Source organism: Dipodomys spectabilis, unplaced genomic scaffold, assembly GCF_019054845.1.
Source record: "Dipodomys spectabilis isolate Male_0828 unplaced genomic scaffold, ASM1905484v1 ptg000017l, whole genome shotgun sequence".
In the NCBI taxonomy this organism is placed as follows: Eukaryota; Metazoa; Chordata; class Mammalia; order Rodentia; family Heteromyidae; genus Dipodomys; species Dipodomys spectabilis.
Window position 1 is genome coordinate 8,164,294 of NW_024870694.1, and position 20,150 is coordinate 8,184,443.

Consider the following 20,150-nt stretch of genomic DNA (forward strand, 5'->3'; position numbering starts at 1 on the left):
GCAATGCTACCAGTGGTTTATTTAAGGTGACTGGGTAATGAGTGGTTTTTACTTCATTTATGTTTTCATTTGCTTTCAAGAATGATGAATAATTTTTATAATCAGAAGAACAACGCATTGTTTTTAACTAAATTTTCTAGAGAGACTATGAGTCCCTTGAGAAATTTTAATGGCAACACATCAAATCAGAGATTTAAGCAACCTTGTTCCAGCCAAATTATCCAGCCAAGTTATCTTTCTCTTTGTGTATATTTGCATGTGAGTGCATGCCTATATATGTGTATACACATACATGTGTGGGTATACACATGTACATGTGTGTTCATATGTGTGCGAATGAACATGTACATGTGTGTGCATGCATGGGTGTGCACAGGAATGTGTTGTAAAGGCAGAACTTTTTAAATCTTTTATCAACTTCTCATTAAAACTATTGTCTCCAAGGGGCAGGAGTACCCACGTATAGGGTGGTGGGCCCAGTTGGCTACAACTGGAGTAAGATGAATGACAAAATCACTTCACTGAGAAAGTTCACACTCTGTCAATAATCCAAGAAATGTGTCATGGGATAAAACCAGCTGACAGTCTTTTTCTCTTAGTGCCCTACTAAATGGTAGGGTCCTATAGGGAAATGTTTGGAATGTTTTTGATTTGTTTCTATACTAGTGGTGACAAGCCTATGGAATTTATATGCTGAAGAGACTGGAAAAATATTTCCAGTAAGTTTCCAAACTTTTCCTTCAGTGTAGCTACCCTTCACATCCCCTCTTCCTTGCCTTCAAACTAAACTAGCTTATCTCTACCTTCTAAACCAGAGGTATGTAAAACAGCTAGGGGCCTCCCCCTGAGGTATGAGTATAAAACACTATCTTGTAAACAGCAGAATCCCCACTGCACACTGTGTTTAGGAGGAGAGAGAGCATAGGCTCTTTCTACAAGCACTCAGTAACTCCTGGGGACTCCCTGAAAGTGGTAAGCTGAGCTAAATTTCAAGACAAAGTGCTCTGAATAGGGTTCCTCAAGGTTTACTGTTCACCAGTGCCCCAGGGATCTTGTAAATGCAGATTCTGATTTTAAACAGACAAGGAAGAGAGTTAGTCTGGTAGGTTTTTGTTGTTCCTTTTTATTTTTTGATAGCATCCTTTCTACTTATGGCAAGTCCTTCTTCCATCCCAGGAGAGGGATGGAGGGACAGAAGAAGAGATGCTTAGAGCAGCAAGCCATAGGGACAAACTGCTTTTACAAGTTCAAGTAGTGACACCACCCTTCAACACATCCTGGTGAGGGCTAACAGGGATGAAACATGTACATGTACTCCATGTCCAGCCTCCTGTGTATTTTCTACATATGAACATTTAATCACAGCAAGCACTATGAGAGAGTATGAACAGGTTGAGTGTTTATTCAAAGTGACCAGGGCTAGCAGTGTTTCAGATTATGGAATATCTTAATGTTCTTTACTGGTTGACCTTCCCGGTAAACAGTTTTTACATCTGAAACCCAAAGACTCCAAAACCCATTTCAGATTTTGGATTTCCAGAGCAGAGATGTTCAAACTGTTTGATCTCCACTGTGTAGAGGATGGCACTAAAGTTTTGAGAAGGCAAATAAGTTTCCCCAGGCCATGTAGTTAGTTAAGTATAGGGCCAGAACCCAAACCCAGATATTTCTTCTATAGCTTCTCCTTTGCCAGCCAGAATAGAAGCCTGAAACCCTATAGAAAGGAAAGAGAAAAGGTGTTTGCTGGTGAGCCAGGTGGTTTCCTACACAGGATGGATGGAAACTATGTGCTAGAGTTATATAAAACTGACTGCCCTTCCTACCACCTGGTTTTGAGTTAGTGTATTTTTTTTCTTTTGTCAGTACTGGAGTTTGAATTCAGGGCCTTATATTTGCTAGGCCACTCTGCTTCTAAGCCACACCTCCAGCCCTATTATTTTGCAGGTTATTTTTGAGATAAAGTCTTGCTTCCTGATCAGGCATGCACCTGAACTATGATCTGCTTATTTTAGGCTTCTCATAGTTGTTGGAAGGGTAGGTGCACTTCAACATGTCCTGCTTTCTTCCATTAAGATGAAGTCCCATAGACTTTCTGCCCAGGCTGGCCTGGAACAACTATCTTCCCAGCCTCAGCCTTCTAAATAGCTAGGCTTACAGGTGTGAACTTGTGACACCCAGTTTTAGGTCAGGGAGGGAAGATGAAAGGAACATGGAACAAAGACAGCCTTTCCTTAGGTGTGAATGTGGGCAGTGGAAAGACTTGTGGGAGTAGTTGTCAATCTATAGGAACTGCTGACTGCTGACCTTGACTGATCTGTGGCTTCTGACCAGTTGGTCCTGTAGAATCATACTCTCCCTTTCCCAGGTGGGCTATAGTCATTGCTATGTGGGCTTTCCTTTTCTTTCGTTTTTTGTTTTTGTTTTTTTTTGGTCGGTCTTGGGGCTTGAATTCTGGACTTGGGCTCTGTCCCTGCGCTCTTCAGCTCAAAGCGAGTGCTCTACCACTTGAGCCACAGCACCACTTCTGGTTTTCTAGTGGTTTACTGGAGATAAGAGTCTCACGGATTTTCCTGCCGAGCTGGCTTTGAACCGTGATCCTCAGATCTCAGCCTCCTGAGTAGCTAGGATTACAGGTGTGAGCCAGGCAGGCTTTTCTTTCTCTTTCTCTCTTTGCCTTTCTCTCTTCTGCCTATTTCTGCCCTGGTTCCCTGACCCCATATCACCTCACATATTGAGACTCTTGCTCATGTTTTCCCCTCCCAGACGAGCATGGTATCTGTGGAAGGCCTTACAAAGCTGGTGGACCCCTCTCAACTGACAGAGGAATTTGATGGCTCCTTGGACTACAATCACGAGGAGTGGATTGAGCTGCGGCTCTCCCTGGAGGAGTTCTTCAACAGTGCAGTGCACTTGCTCTCACGCCTTGAGGACCTACAGGAGATGCTGGCCCGGAAAGAGTTCCCTGTGGATGTGGAGGGCTCTCGGAGGCTCATTGATGAGCATACACAGCTCAAGAAAAAGGTGCTGAAGGCCCCAGTGGAGGAGTTGGACCGGGAGGGGCAGCGGCTTCTGCAGTGCATCCGTTGCAGCGATGGCTTCTCAGGGCGCAACTGCATCCCAGGCAGTGCCGACTTTCAGAGCTTGGTACCCAAGATCACCAGCCTCTTAGACAAGTTGCACTCCACCCGGCAGCACCTACACCAGATGTGGCATGTGCGCAAGCTCAAGCTAGACCAGTGCTTCCAGCTACGGCTCTTCGAACAGGATGCTGAGAAGGTAGGAAGAAAACAAACTCAGGTCATGCTCCGGTGGGGTGAAGGCATAGCTTTTTAGGGAAAGTAATGGAAGTTACTATTTCAGCTCTCTGACTCATGGTAGTAGAAGTTTTGTTGAAAACTTTTATGTATATGTATGCTGGTCCTGGAGCCTGAACTCACGGCCTGGGAGCTGTCCCTTAGGTTTTACACTCAAGATTGATGTTCTACCCCTTGAGCCACACCTCTACTTCCAGCTGCTTTTTTCTGGTTCATGGGAGATAAGACTTATGGGCTTTTCTGCATGGGCTGGCTTCAAATCCTGAACCTTAGATCTCAGCTTCCTGAGCTAGGATTATAGGCTTGAGTTACCAGTGCTTGGCTGAAAAAAAAAAATGTTTTTGTTTTTTTAAGGCTGAAACTTTACCACGTGAGCCACACCTCCAGTTTTCCTGAAAACTTTTTTTGAAGTGCATGTTTTAGCCTAAGTTATTTTCAGCTATATATTTTCCACTGACTATAGATTGTTTTGGGAGTTGGGGATTTTGTTCATTTGTCTGTTTTTAGTCTTGTCTATACTGGGGATTGAACTAAGGTCCTTACACTAGATAGTCAAACACTCTGTCATCTGAGCAGTGTTGTCCTTAACTTTTAGTTTCTAGATTGGATCTCATGCTTTTTATCTGGGTTGCCCTCAGATTTTGATCCTCCTTTATCTTGCTTCCTAAGTAGCTGGGATTACAGATGTACACTACCACCATGCCCCATCATTAAATTGTTCTTACAGCTTACATTAGTGTAGCACTTAATATGTACCATGTACTATGTGCATATTACCTTATTTTAATACTTACAAGAATCTTAAGAGATAAATGGACTATTATCATCCCATTTTACTGATGAAGGAACTTTACTGATGAGGAAACTTGCCAAGTTTGGAAATGCAGTCTGGCTGCAGAGTTGATGCTTTTAACAAAATGCTCTCTACCCTTCTTCTCTGTGTGTTCATAATGAGTGGGTCAAGCTGCTGTCAGCCATTGCAGCATTGAAAAAGTAACTGTGATTCTGTAGTGGAATATACTATTGACAAAGCACTGACACATATGGAGTCATATTCTTCATAGTCCTTCAATTCCTATCAGGCATTTGGTGGTCTGTCTTGATATGTAGGGAACAGATACTTTTTGATCTTGGGTCTACAATGGCAGTTTTCTGTTTCTAAGTCCAAGGCTGTTCTTTCCATACCACTTCTTTTTGGGGCACTTTGTCACATAAGACATTGTTTTCTCAACAGTACATTTGCAACGCTTTCTCCTTATCAGGAAAAAGTAAGATCTGAGCAAGTGAGAAAGAAGAATGGCATCTAGTACCTTTTTGCTAAGAACACAAAAGTAACTTCTCCAGATTCTCTCTAAGCTAAAGAAGAGAAAAAAAAGAGTTTACTGCCATCTACCCTTTAAGAGGAGTGAAATGAGCTCGCTCCCTTCAATCCATTTTCTGGGAGTATCTTGTATTTAAATGCATAATACTATTCTTAGAAATACTATGTCATTTCTTAGTAACCTTTGAGTTTTACAAACAGCATCTCATGTAATAGTTTTGTGTCTTTCAAGAACCTACCTTGAAAATATCTCTAGGCATTTTAAAGTGATAAAATGAAGATATAAAAACAAATCATTTAAATAGGGATACAGGTGGACCCATTGCAACAATCAGATGTATAAGCCGTTATGTCGAAAAACGAACTTTACCACTTTGGGGGGGGAGGGGGCGCGAACAGGAGGGGTGGGCGGGAGGGCAGGGATGGTAAAGGGAAACAAAGGAGGAGGCAACAATGCTTGATAGGAAATGTACTTATTATCTTGCCCATGTAATTGTAACTTCTCTGTAGGGTATTTTCACAATAAAAAAGTTTGATATGATTATAATACTAATTTATGCATAATGATTTTGAACTTACCATTAATTGTAATTTTTCTGTGTAAGTTTCCTGTATTTTCTATTTTTTTCTAATTAGAAGAAAATCAGTCTATGTCATTTTTAAAGTGTATGTATTCCTTACTACACAGAAAATTTGAATCTCACTTGAGATAGATATGTGAAGGAGTTTTCCTGACCTTCTCCAGGACTCTTTAACCAGTAGCCTGACACTGGGTCTGACTGGCCTGGCTTGCATGTAAGGGGCAGCTTGGGCCATAGAACTCCATGCACTGCTCACTGGTAAAAAGAAACAAGGCCAAGAGTCAAATGCTCGATGAATCCAGAAGCAGAATCCTTTGACTAGTGCTTGGAAGGTTGGAAATACTTCCTGTTTGCTTGATTTGGGGTCATGAGTCTATTTTGAAGCCCAGTAGGGGTACCTCTTTTGGTGAGCTGGAGACAGAGGTACTTATGCCTGGTTTAGATTTTGAGACCCTTTGGGATATCTCTGAAGTTCAAGGATATCAGAAACCTGCATAGAACACAGAGTATTGCCTGCCTCAAAAACAAATCCAACAGCATGCCTTAGCCTCTGAACTCCCCAGGTGGGTAAGGCTATCCTTCTAGAGCCAGCCAGGTTCCATCAACGGGGAAGTAATTGCTGCCATGCATATACTCTTTCAATTCCTGCTGGTAAGAGTGGTATGGTAGGGCTGGGAATATGACTCAATTGGTAGAGCAGAGGCCTAGCCAGCATGAAGCCCTGGTACTTAAAAAATCTAAACAGGGGCTGGGAATGTAGCTTAGTGGTAGAGTGCTTGCCTAGCATACATAAAGCCCTGGGTTCAATTCCTCAGTACCACATACACAGAAAAAGCTGAAAGTGGTACTGTGGCTCAAGTGATAGAGTGCTAGCCTTGAGCAAAAGAAGCTTAGGAAGAGTGCCCAGGCCCTGAGTTCAAACCCCAGGACTGGCAAAAAAAAAAAAAATACAAACAACAAAGCAAAAACTAACAAACCAGCATTGTATTGTATAGTAGTATGTCTAGAAATAGAAATAGTTGCTCCAGATCAACATTGCTGGTTAGATAGAACCAGGATTTTAGTCTGTCTTCAAAACCCATCAAAGCTCTTATCTAATAACTCTACTCTCCCTCTCTTTGCTCCCAGGACCTACCTCATGTTACCTCTGAAGGCCACCTATTAGCACCCAAGTTCCCTGTCCCATACTCCAGTGATCCTAGAGAAACACAAGTCCTGCCTTCTAGTACCCATTCTTAGCAGGGGTTTCTTGCCCTTTGTGAGCCATCAGCCTCTGGGCTAATGAAGCCTATGGACTCCTCAGAATAATATTTGTAAATGTATATGTGTAATGTATATACATATGTTTACATATTGTGTATATAATATGTAAATATATGTGCCTTGGAAGGCAATTATTAAAATATAGTTACTAAGTCTGAAAATGGCAGTAACATATGTACTCCTTTATTAACATGTTAAATAATCGTATCAGCTTGAAGTCTAATATGTATCATAATTTTGACATAGTGATAAGTAAAATCCATAGTTCAGGGCAACAAGCTTGATATGACATGGAAATGTGTGTGCTTGTAGTTTATTGTCTGTATACATAATGGAAGGGAAGCTGTAGTGAGAATATAGGCATTTCTTTCCCTATCAAAATTATGATCCTTGATTTCTGCTCATGGACTCTATCAGAGCCCCGTTTTGTGTTGTGCTTAGACCTCAAAAAGAAATGTGTGTATATGCATGTGTATGTACATGCACAGGTGTGTGTGTGTGTGTGTGTGTGTGTGTGTGTGTGTGTAAAGAGAGGTGGGAGAGGGAGAGAGAAAAATAAACATTAGAAAAAAAAACAGAAGAGAAGGATGATGGGAAGAAAGCAGCTCAAGAATACTTTGGCATTGAGTCATTGGTGAAAATGCCGCTCAAGCTTGACCCAGCTGCCCCAGAAAATGCACTGGGTGTGGGGCTGGGGAGAAACAGTCATTTCAAATTGCTTCCAAATTAATTTAAAATATCTGTGCAAGCTAAGTGCCTCAGCCTTTGACTTATTTGGTGTTTGGGGGAGGGGGTCAGAGGTAATGGCGTGGAGTATGCAGTTCCACATCTAAACAAGGGCGTGAGGAAATAGTTGCTCCGTGAGCCACGTTTCAGCCTGAGGGGGAGGGGATTGGCCAGCCATAGAGGCCTTTAACTCCAGATTTGGGAAGCTTTTGGCAGTCAGAGGAGACTAGTGACTGTTTATCTTCTATTTTTGTAACAGAGGAAGATACAGAGTTTCCTCTAGCCATGGAAGGACAGCTTGTCTCCTAGGACTTACATGGTAGCCCAATGTTCCCCACGTACCAACTGGTCTTGGGGAGTTAAGCTGCCTCCCACCACCTTCCCTGACCTCTGTGATGGCCCCATGTGTTCCCTGTCTTAGAGATGGTTGAGACAAAGCCATTTTCTCTCCCAAGTCAACCTTCAATGAGGAGGGACTCTGTAGTAATCAATATTGAACAACTGTTATAAACTCAAGGCACTTGAATAGATCAGAGTTCCTGTTCCCAAGCAGTTTGACATCTAATAAAAGAGACAGATACATCAGCACCTATTAACTTATTTATATTTTGATATATTGAGGTATAATTGATATATAATCAGTTGCATGTATGTAAGGTATACAGTCTGTTGAGACTGGGCATGTGCATACACCTCTGGAACCATTGTCATAATCAAGGTCATAGATCACCCACACCTCTCAATACTCCCTTGTTTCTTTGTATTAACTCATTTATTCAATGGCTGCTAAGCATAGACCCTGTGTTAGGAAGTTCCCAGGAATAGAACATCACCGCTTAGGTGTGATGGGGAGGATTAAGAAGCAATCTGTGGGAGTGTCAGGTAATTCCGAATGACTCAAGTAATGCACAGTGTTGGAAGCTGACCCACTGCTGCCTCAGCCTGGCACCCTCTGATCTCTAGCTAAATGGCTGTCTAGCACTGTGTTCATAGAGTACAGGTGTGGCTGCTGTTCATTAGCCTAGCATAGATTGTAGCTCTCTGCACTGGTTTGTTTTACAGATACGTGTACCTACAGCTGCCCCAGTGAACCCATGAGAAGAAGGTGTCTGCCCTACAACAACAAACCATTTCTAAAGAGAAGGGATGGGCCTCATCCTTAGTAGGGGCTATGTGTGTGACATTAAGTAGACCCATTGTAGATGTGTCTTTGGGGAAGGAAAGAGAGGGGGCTCTTCAGTGGATAACCTCATTTCATAGGTGCTTGAGATAGCATATTACTATGGTAGAGTTACAAAGGACCTTGAAGCTAAATATCTACTTCCCACATACTGTAGAAACCTCAGCTTTACCATCTGAGACCATTATCATCTCATGATGCCCAACTAGATATTGGTATAATGAGAACTATCAGAAAATACTGACACTGCTCTGCCATCGACCTCTTGACCTGAGATAGGCCCTGGAATCTCTAGTCTTTATAGTAAAGGAACATGTTTAGATGCGCACTAGCACACAGTTAGAGGTACCTTTTTTTTCCCTTTTTCTTCCTTCCTTCCCTCCTCCCTTTTTTCACAGATACTGGGACTTGAACTCAAACTCTTTTGCTCTGTCAGGATCTTTTCTGCTCACAGCTGTGTACTACCACTTAAACCACACTTGTACTTCTAACTTTTTGCCTATAATCCTAGCTACTGGTGAGGCTAAGATCTGAGGATCATGTTTTGAAGCCAGGCAGGGCAGGAAAGAAGACTCTTACCTCAAATTAATCATAGAAAAATCCAGAAGTATGGTTGTGGTTCAAGTGGTATAGTACTAGCCTTGAGCAAGAGGAGCTCAGAGATAGTGCCCAGACCCAGAGTTCAAGCTCCAGGAATAGCAAAAAGAGAAAATAATAAAGAAAAATAAGTTTCTTCTATTTGTTTGCCCAAGCTGACTCTTTTTTTTGCCATTTTCATATATATGTATATGTGTGTGTGCATATATATATATATGCATATATATATGCACAAACACACACACACACACACACATTTACCAGCCACAGGACCAGAACTCTGGGCCTGGGCGCTGTCCCTCAGCTCTTCAGCTCAAGACTAGCACTCTACCACTTGAGCCACAGTATCACTTCTGGCTTTTTCTCTTTATGTGGTGCTGAAGAATTGAACCCAGAGCCTCATACATGCAAGGCACGCACTCTACCCCTGAGCCACCCTCCCAGCTTCTTATATATTTTTTATTGTAAAGATACTGTACAGAGGGGTTACAGTTACGGGAGCAAGGTAATATTTCCTATTGAGCATTGTTACACCTTCCTTTATATTTCCCCTACAATCCTTTTCCTCCCCACCTCCCCAACTTCTCCTCCTCTTCCCCCCTCTCCACAAAGTTGTAAAGTTGGTTTTCAACATACTGTCTTGTACATCTCATTGTTACAATGGGTCATTCTGTATCCATATTTCAGCATTTTGTTATTTCCCTTTCCCTTCCCAAATTAGAAAAATGTATATACAAGATGCAGGGCACTGGAAACAAATACAGTAACAATACCATGGGGGAAGAACATACAAAAGAAGCAAAATAATCACATAGTACATTATAAGTACATTAAGAAGAACAACAACAAAGGTAAAACCTCTTGTGTCCCTATCTTGGGTTCATTTTGCTTAGCATCAGGTTATATGGTCATATGTATATAGCTTTTGACCTTTTCTGCTTGTCCTATACATATATTAGCTATTGCAAATAAGGGAAACCATGGGACCTATGTTTCTTTGGACCTGGCTTACTTCACTTAATATGATTTTTTCCAAGTCTTACCATTTCCTAACTCAGGAGGCAGTGTCATTCTTTCTGATGAAGGCATAGAATTCATATCTATCTATCTATCTATCTATCTATCTATCTATCTATCTATCTATCTATCTATCTATCTATCTATCTATCTATCTCATTTTCCTGATTCATTCTTCTATTGAGGGGCATCTGAATTGGTTCCATATCTTAGCTATGGTGAATAATGCTGCAATAAAGATAGTTGTGCTGGTAGCTTTAGTATGGCTTTGTTTGTGATTGTTTGGATAAATGCATAAAATTGGGATTAGGGGTCATAGGGGAGCTCTATGTGGAGTCTTTTGAGGAACGTCCATTCTGCTTTTCAAAGTGGTTGAACAAGTTTATGCTCCCACCAACAATGCAATAGGGTTCCCTTTTGGCTACATCCCCTCCAACATCTGTTGTTATTAGAGTTCTTGATTATAGCCATTCTAACTGGAGTGAAGTGGAATCTCAATGTTGTTTTGATTTGCATTTCTTTTATCACTAGAGAAGTTGAGCATTTCTTTATGTGTCTATTGGCCATTCTCATTTCCTCTTCAGAGAAGTCTCTCTTTAAGTCTTTAGCCCACTTATTAATGGGGCAGTTGTTTCTTTGAGGATTTATTGTTGTGGAGGTTTAATTTTTTGAGTTCTAAGTATATTTTAGATATGAGACCCTTGTCTGTTGTATGACTAGTGGGCTTTCTATTGATCTTGCTTGCTATGTCCTTTGCCATGCAGAAGCTCTGCAATTTCATGCAATCCCATTTGTCCAACTTTCCTTGATTTGTTGTGTTTCTGAGTCTTTATTAGAAAATTTCAGCTTGTGCCAAGGAGCCGTAGGGTTTCTCCTATTCCTTCCTGTAATGTTTTCAGGGTGTCTGCTTTGATTTTGAGGTCTTTGATCCATTTGGAGTTGATTCTGGTACAGGGTGATATATGGGGATCTAACTTTAGTTTTCTACAGGTGTTTAGTCAATTTTGCCAGCACCATTTACTGAAGAGGCTGTCCATTCTATTTTTTTAGCTCCCTTATAGAAGATTAGGTGGCTATAGGTCTGTGGGTTCATTTCTGGGCCTTCAGTTCTATTCCACTGGTCCTCAGGTCTGTTCTTGTGCCAATAGCAAGCTGTTTTGATTACTAGGGCTTTGTAGTAGAGTTTGAAGTTTGGTATTGATATTCCTCCAGCACTGTTCTTTCTGCTAAGGATTGTTTTTGTTATTTGGAGTCTTTTTTATATTGTTCCATATGAATTTTTGGATTGCTTCTTCTATTTCCTTGAAGAATGAGGTTGTGATATTGGTAGGTATCGCATTGAATTTGTAGATAGCCTTTGGAAGTATTGCCATTTTCATGATGTTAATCCTCCCAATCCAGGAGTATGGGAGGTTTTTCCACTTCCTTAGTTTTGCTTTTATTTCCTTTTTCAGATTTTAAAGCTTTCATCATAGAGGTCCTACATTTCTTTAGTTAACTCCTAGGTCCAAAGCTGACTCTTAACCTTAATTCTCAGATCTCAGCTTCCTGAGTAGCTAAGACTGTAAGTGTGAGCCACTGTTGCCTGGTTTCTTATTTCTGAATAAAGTAGGCTGTCCCACTCTGTCTCTCCAGAAGATCCACTTTTTATTCTCACCAGAGCTGCTCAGAAAAGAAGGTGAGTATTCCCATTTTCTGAAGGCGAATCCCCAGTGAAGAGCATCTAAATTAGAATTGGGCGTGTGCTTATGTGGCATGTTATATTTTTTCATGTGTAACATCTGCTTGGGAAGTGCCCAAGGTGTGATCATCATCACTAAGCTTGAGAAGATCTTTTGATGCCCACCTCCCCCATGGTCAAGCATCTCCCAGACGAATCTGCCATTGCTCTTGGGTGCCGAGTAGAGGACGTTATCTATGGCTGCCTGTGGCTACCCTTCCACATCACCCTTGGGAAGGTTCCTGTTGGAGAATCTAATTCAGGGAGAGGGAGGAGGGACTCAGTCTTGGGGCTTGAACGCAAGGCTTACATGCTATCCTTAAGCTTTTCTGCTCAAGGCTAGTACTCTCTACCATTTTGACCACAGTTCTACTTCTGATTTTCTGGTAGTTACTTGGAGATAAGAGTCTCATAGACTTTCCTAACCAGGCTAGCTTTGAACCATGTTCCTCAGATCTCAGCTTCCTGAATAGCTAGGACTCTAGGCGTACCACCAGCGCCTAGTGAGCATCTTAACTTCCTGCATGGAAAATATCTGTTAATATCCATGGAGCCACATCCATGATGAAAAGTAGTTGTGCTTAGGATTTGTCCCAAGGAGCTTCTTTGTAGATGTGAGACTTAACCCTCAATCATTTTATCAAGAAAATAAAGGTAAAGAATTGGGATTGATTCAAGGTTTTTTTTTTTAACCTTTTACTTTCACAGCGCGTGCACAGTTCTCACATGAAATAATACTCTCCCATTTAAAGTGAGGTAGTTCTACTCACTATCACTGTGGCTATGGTAATCGTAGCTGTGGAGGAGATGATGGAGATAGCAAATAGGCATTTTAGGACACCAATATTCAGACTAGTTTGATAAGAACCTTCCCACACTCAATTCTTGATTCTTCTTCCTTTGCAACTTGCTACACCAAATAAATAGCCAAGTATTTTTATAGCTCAACAATTCAAAAATGATGTTTTGCTTTTTTGCTCTTTATTCTCCCTACATGTCTGTAGCAGATTCCTCTCTTTACTAGTATTCTTGCTTTGGGGTATTAAGAAAATAAGAAACTTTCTTCAGCAAATGATCTCTGGAGTACTTTTACTGCTCAAAAAGATCAAATCAGAACAAAATAAAACCCCAAGCTGCTGCTCAGGGTTTTTCAGAGGATGAAATGTGGAGGTGCTCAGCATGATGCTGATCCAACAAACCTCTCTCCCTCCATAACAGCTTCTCTTCCTTTTCCCTGTGAAACCCCACTCATGATTAACTCTTCAGTCACTGGTGCCTGCTGAGACAACCACATGGAGTGTCACTGATGCTCTCTTCCAAATGAACTTGTTCCAGATCATTTCAGTTATCCCTAATAAAGCAGAATTAAGAATTGATTTTTGGAGAGAAGTTGGAAATTACAATGCAGAATTTATGGGGACCTCACAAGCCACTAGATTGTGCAGTGCCCCGAGGCAAGGCTTGAGAAAGGATCATATAGGTCAAATTTGGGTCATACCTGATGAATCAGGACAGGGCAAGCCTCCCTAGGGAAAAGTCTGGAAAAACATTGTCTGTCCTTGAAGAAGCCACAGAAGCAAAAGATTTTTGCAGTGTCCCAGGAGAGGTGATTGCCCTTCTATCTACCTCTAAGATATTTGTTACCTGCTTTGCATTATAGCTAGGAACACATTTGTTTTACTCTTTTGCCGGCTTCATGCTAGAAATACTTCCTGTAACCTATCCAAGAGACATGTGTGCATTTTGTGTGTATGCACGCTGGTACTGGGGCTTGAACTCAGGGCCTTAGCTTTTTTCACTTAGCATTTTACCACTTGAGCCACAGCTCCACTTGACTTTTTGGTGGTTAATTGGAGGTAAGAGCCTCAAAGACTTTCCTTCCCGGGCTAGTTTTGAACTGCAATCGTCAAATCACAGCCTCCTGAGTAGCTAGAATTTCAGGCATGAGCAACTGACACCTAGCCATTTTTTTAATTTTTAGAACTTTGTGTAAGCAAAATAATGTTGCTTTCCTGTTAATTACCATGAGAAAATATGTAGGGGAATACCATGAGTGATGGGCTCATGTAAGGCGGAAGATTACTGTGCTAAGGACTATATGCCTATGTGTTCTGAAGTTTATATATCCTGTTAGTCACATTAGCATTTCAGGACATCCACAGGATACCCTGCTACTGGGCAAAGTCTCAACTGCTGTTTCCTGTTCTCTTCCTTCAAGGTATAAATAGCTCTGATCACTCCCCAGAGGCCAAAGCAGGACCCAAAATTTCATCCTACCTGTTATGACCAGAACCAATGTGGCCAATTATAGAGGCATTCCTCTGCTTCTCCTTCTGTCCTAGCCACTGGCCACTTTCTCTTCTCTTTTCTTCCCATACGTCCAGTACCCACACCCATAATCCAGCAGTAAGCATGACTCTATGGTCATTTATCAAAGTGAAGTGTCTTTGTAGCTACTACAATACATAAAATGTTTTTGAATGTCAGTTTGCAAATTGTTCTCATATCCATGACCTTAGAGCTTTTCGGACCAAGCCCTTCCTCTTACATAGAAAATGTGGACTTGGAATTGAAAGAAACTCAACAGAATCAGTGGGGTAGCTCATCAACTGGTCTCCAGATTGCCTTCTGTGATAGATGGACTGGGCAGGCATGAGTCTGAGCCTTGGTTTATAGATGGGAAAGAAGGCTTGGTGAGTTAGATAGGTTTGTCTGGGATACAGCCAAGAAGGCAGCATAGAATGTAGGCAGTCTGCCCAGAGTCCCATGCTTTCCCTCCTTGAATACACACACACACACACACACACACACACACACACACACACACACACACACACACACACACACACACACACACACACACACACACAGAGTCCTATGCACATGCTCCAGCAAACATACATTCATACAGCATGTTTAGGGGAGGCTTCTTGCTATACAGAGAGACAGCAATGTATGCCAGCATCCTAGGAGGAACTTAGGGTATATATTGGTGCGGGGGTGAGAGTGAAGGGTAGAAGTCACTTGGCATGTGTCCTCACCACTTCTGAGGTAAAAGGGCAATCACTGGTCAGGCCTCCAGGGTACTGTGCCAAATCTTGGTGTGATTCTGTTGCCTGAGCCTTTCATGTTGAGAGGGAGTCTGCAAAGAGCTATAACCTTTGGGGAGGCCAAAAGGGCAAGGTCTTTACTGCGCAGTTTGTAATTTCCTGCTTTTTTTGGAGACAAGTTCTGATGCCCTCTTGTTTCTGGCCTCCCTCCTCCTACCCAAGGTCTAACGTACTGAACCCCTCCACCTCCTGTTGACTGGGCTCAGGGCAAGGAAGTGTATGTGTACCCCACCCCCTGACACAGAACACAGTGTCCTAAATTACTTCCAGCCTGCTGGTCCTGGGAATCTCTACTTACTTTTTCTTATTTCCTCCCTTTGCACATTAGAAACATTAGATTCCAAAAATAATCCAAGTCACAATGTTCTACAGGCTGTATGTGAGAGTGTGTTTTCCTCCAAAGCTGTTTTCTCTCCCCCCCCCCCCCCATATCCTTTCTCCTTCTACTTTCTTGCTGGCCTGCATTTCAGCTCCATTTGCATCTGAGCAGAGCAGCCTGCCTGAGGAGTGTGAGTGTGGACAACAGCTGATGGGAGAGTTGAGAGGATTCCTCAGGCTCTGTAGGCATGGCTCTTCCTTTAATCCTTTCGCCAAACTGGTGATATAGACCTCCAACCTGCCTCTGTAGCCTGTACTTATGAACGGACTCTGGTAAAGAAAGTCTAAAAGATACACACACACACACACACACACACACACACACACACACACACACACACACACACACACACACACACACACACACACACACCAGCATAATGAAATTCACCAAATATTCTTTGAAAGTGTAAGGAAAGAGGGGAGGGTGTAAGGAAAGAGGGGAGGATTTGGAAGGATTTGGAATATGGTAGAGGGGATGAGTTTGTACACTGTGCTGGATCCTTTGCCAGGTGCAGAGAACTGTATCCCAATACTTTAGCTTTGCACATTGGATGTAGACAGACCTTGTAAGAAAGAGATGGCTTAGAAATAGTAACTGTAAGGTTCACTGAAAGGAGACCACCATGTGGTTCAGGCAGAAAGAGTTTATTGGGGGAAGAGCAAACTGCTGCAGATGGAGGATGCAAAGGGTGCAAGGAAGGGGGAAGTAATGAAGGAGATTAATTATATAAGGAGAGGGTGGGAAGGGAGCATGGTAGCAGAGCATGGGGACCTCCCACTGTCCCCACATGTACCAGTTATCTAGGTTACTTCTAGGGAAGAGGTCATTTTTTTCTGAGCAGACCTAACAATAACAACTCCAGTAATTGACACCTAAGTGAGCTAAAACATCAAAGTTCTCACTTCCTAATCTGGAGGTTAGATTTGGCAGGTGGGGGTCGGAACGGGGGGGGGGGGGGAGGGGGGGGAGTGAGGTTAGTGTGCATAGGAGAAAAGAGCAGAAAATGGTCCAAACTGAAAGAAAGCATGTCAGTTCTGCCCCATGGTTTTTAAGCAAGCAGTAAGCATGACTCTATAATCATCTATCAAAGTAAAGTGCCTTTGTAGTGACTACAATATATAATATGTTTTTGAATGTCAGTTTGCAAAGTGTTCTCAAACCCAGTGGGTTTTCAGAGACAGACCTGAATTGCCCTATGCAGATGAGCTGGAGAGAGTTGCATTGTGGGGACTGAGACTTTCTTGTGGGAGACAGGGCAATGTGGGGGAGTACAAGCTTTATCCTCAAGTCAGCAAACCTGTGGTATGATACGCAAAGGGAGGAAAACTACTTCTAGCTGGAATTCTAGAAAGTTTCTTCACATGTCTCCATCCATGTTCCACAAGAAATACCACTCTCTTGTTCCTATGGTTACCTCCAACCTCTCCCTACTAAGGTAGTAAGACAATGGTAGTACAATAAGTGTGTGAAAGAGACAGACAAGAGTGGGAGACAGATGTGATGAAGGAAGACATGCCTTTTCCTGGTATAGAGGAGAAATGGGGTTTGTTTTCAATACAGATCAAGTGGGAGATTTCCCTAGAAGGTTAACTTTGTCATAAGGTGTCAGAGGAGATACAAATCAAAAGACTCTACAATGGTGACTAAAAGACTTGTGAATCCGTCTCCCATCACTGATACTGTCCTTTTCTGAGCTTCTCTCTGCCCTACTCTCATACTTTGTTGATGCCACCCCTTTTCACTAAGAATACCTATTCCATCTCTGCTATCTGTTTAAAGTGCTTTTTCATGCCTATGAGTATATCTGTAGTCCTTAATCCAAGGTGTTATATTGGCTCTGTTCCATCCATCTGGTCTTTTGGCTGTATGCTTAACCTCACTTCCCCAATTATATTGTAAATTAGTAGAGGAAAGGGCCAGTAATTTTTATAAGTCTGAGCTTTCCAGATGTTCATAGTCAATGTCAAATGAATAGCCAGCCAAGGCATAGTCTCTGCTAATGGAACTAAACTTTTTAGCACTCAGACTGAGCTGGCACAAGAGCACCATCTACTGTTGATAGATTCTGGAGACTCATCTCAAGGACCTCTCTGTTCAACACTGAGGTTTTAGCATGTTTCATCTTGCATTGGGTTGATTTTTAGGCAGAAAACAGTACTGGTCCTTTTAAACAAATCCAAGTGGGAGTGCAAAAGGAAATGGTCAATCTTGAAACCTCTAGAGGAAAGAAAATGAAACCAGATGACCAGTGGATATCAGGGAGGAAGAGGAGTGAAGGTAACACCAAAACCTTTATGTTAGGATGATGGCGGCAAGAAATGGGTAGAAACAATTCCCACAAACGTTTGGAGGAAGGATAGATAACCAAATGAAATTCAAAATGGGATTTTGACTAGAGGTATTAATGGAGATATTAATAGAGGTATTAATGAAGATTGCTAAAGATATTATATATATATATATATATATATATATATGTTAGGGGGTTCATGTATGTCTGCCCTACTTGTGAGAACAGTAGGCACTATCTAAACAAACAGGCATTCACCTTAATCTTGTGAGTACAACTGTTAAGGGAATGGATGTTAGTGAAGAGTGGTTGGGCCTTTCATCCAGAAAGTCCTTCCTGAGCTCTGATCACTTTACTTTGCCAGGAAAGGTTTAGCAGCCAAAAACATGACTAACCATCTCCTTGTGGATGTGCCTACCCCTGGCTCCCTGCATGACGTCATACCTGCTCTGGTCCCATTTGATCCCATTGCTGAGGCTGCTGTTTATAAAGAAAGAAGAAGGGAAGTGAAGCATGGTGCATCTTCCTCAGCTCTGAGGCCAAGCCTACCTCACACAAATCTCTCCAGTGCAGAACCTCCTCCTCTCAGAGGAGCTTCTAGAAGAATGACTGCTTCCTTTTCAGCCCATGTGGAGTCTTGTTCCCAGATGTGCCCGTGATTGGCACAGCCACTTTTAGGATGTGTAGGAGGACTAGATGAGAACATCCACCAGACACTCCATTTTTGCAGTAACAATAATAGTTCCCATTTACTGAGTATATCCTGTATGCCAGGAACCTCCATTAGTTCATCTAAATTAACTTGCCAAAGGCCAGATCTCGGTAGACACCTAAATTTAGCTCTGGGATAAAGTTGGGCAGTATTTTCTCAGCTTGGATTAAATAGGACTTGACCTCTTCAGTTCTACATTTTGGGAAGTGAGTGCAGTACATTCCTTCATTCTGTTTCTGAAAATATTTTATCAGCATTTGTGGTTTGAATGGGAGGAATTTGGCCATTCGGTATCAATATCTTGAGGCTGCCTGGGCTGACTCCTGGCTTGGCTGGTCCTGCTTCTCAGCTGCTTAACTTGTTGGCTCCTGCATAGCTATTCCTTCCCCCACAGGAAGGCAATGAACATCTTGCCAGTGCTGGCAGGAATATGGACTACCCAGGCACATAGGCTTGGAAATAAGATGGAAAACACAAAAACCAGAAACAAAATCCTACTTAAAGCCTGAAAATATTTGTATTACTAATGAACTTGGTGAGATTTTTCATCACTGGCCTAGCACAAGGAGGGCAAGAATGAGGAGCTAGGCCTTTTAAGGCTTAACAGAAGCCTATGTGTCTCCAGGCAGGGCTGGGCTGTGGCTCATCTGTCAAGAACAGGAATATGAGATTTGCAGCCTGGGTTTCTCTAATTAGAAAACAACTACCTTTTCATGACTGTGGTTTACCCTGTCAGAACCGAGGAGGTAGGAAGGAGCTAACTACAGTTAATATCCGATGGGCATCACATACTGTGCTGGGTATCTTTCAGGTCTTACTGTCTTTCTCTTCCTTGCCTCACATTTTGCAGCAGTTGTAAGAAAAAAGTGGGGAGAGAAAGTGGGAGCAGAGACTGAGAGTTAAGAAGTCTGTAATGTTTTTTTTGCTGATTTTGCTTTGTGAAATGTTCATGGCTGGTTAGACTCTACTTTGTATTGAATGTGTGTGTATGTATGTGTGTGTGTGTATACACACATGTACTATTCACCCAGGTAAGGCAGACCTGACATTATTATCCCCCTTCAATGGCTCCCTATTGCTGCTAGATAAAGGGGCTCAATTCCTTATGTTACATTTGCTACTTTAGGACATAGTTATAAGCCCCCATACCTCTGTGAAAGGGATACCCTTTCATACCTTCTCTACTTGGCCAAATTCTATTGTCTTTCAAGTATTCAGGTTTTGCAACTTTCTGAAAGTCTTCCAAACCTTCCTACCTCTGCCAAGTTGGACCAAAGACTTCTGTGGTATGGGCCTATGGCATAGGCCCTTTAGTACTTTTCACATTTTGCTAAAATTCACAAACTATCAAACACATTTGTCTTCTTCCTGATAGACTTCAAGCTTAGCCTTTCATCACCAGCCTGTAGTCAACAGGGGAATATTTAGCTGCAAGAAACAGAAATCTGCACTGAAACTGGCTTAAATATCTGGGAAATTGATTACTTCACAATTTAAGTAGACATTCAGAGACTTTAGGAGCTTTAGGACTGATGAAGCTGTGGAATCCTGTCACCCAGAATCTAGGATCTATATCCACTGTTCAGCCCTGGGCTTCCTTCCAAGGCTTTACTTGTGGTTCCAAGATGGCAGCTAGCAATAAGAGAGTGGCAGGCTTCATTGTTCACCCAGTGAGGAAGGTGGAGGAAGGAGGGTGGGAGAGATATTCAGATGCTGGATTCTCTTTCCCAGAAGCCCAAGCAAGTCTACTCTATTTCATTGACTCATCCTGGTCCTGAACGGAATGAAAATATCTTGATTGGTCTGAGTAAACCATCGAGGGTAAAATGGATGTCCAATATACTACTCTAGAAGGAACTTCCTGTTTTGTTGTTGTTTTGCCAGTCCTGGGGCTTGAACTCAGAGCCTGAGCACTGTCCCTGAGCTTCTTTTGCTCA

The 20,150-nt window shown here is 42.2% G+C and overlaps 1 protein-coding gene across 2 annotated transcripts in view; it reads left to right on the top strand.

Annotated features, from left to right (window-relative positions):
- Nucleotides 1-20,150, top strand: part of LOC122097505 (kalirin) — a 470,035-nt gene that overhangs the window by 230,361 nt on the left and 219,524 nt on the right. For both annotated transcript variants that reach the window (XM_042668072.1, XM_042668064.1), the window contains exon 5: nt 2,764-3,276. In XM_042668072.1, coding sequence (XP_042524006.1) covers nt 2,764-3,276 — 513 coding nt within the window. The remainder of the gene's footprint in view (nt 1-2,763; nt 3,277-20,150) is intronic.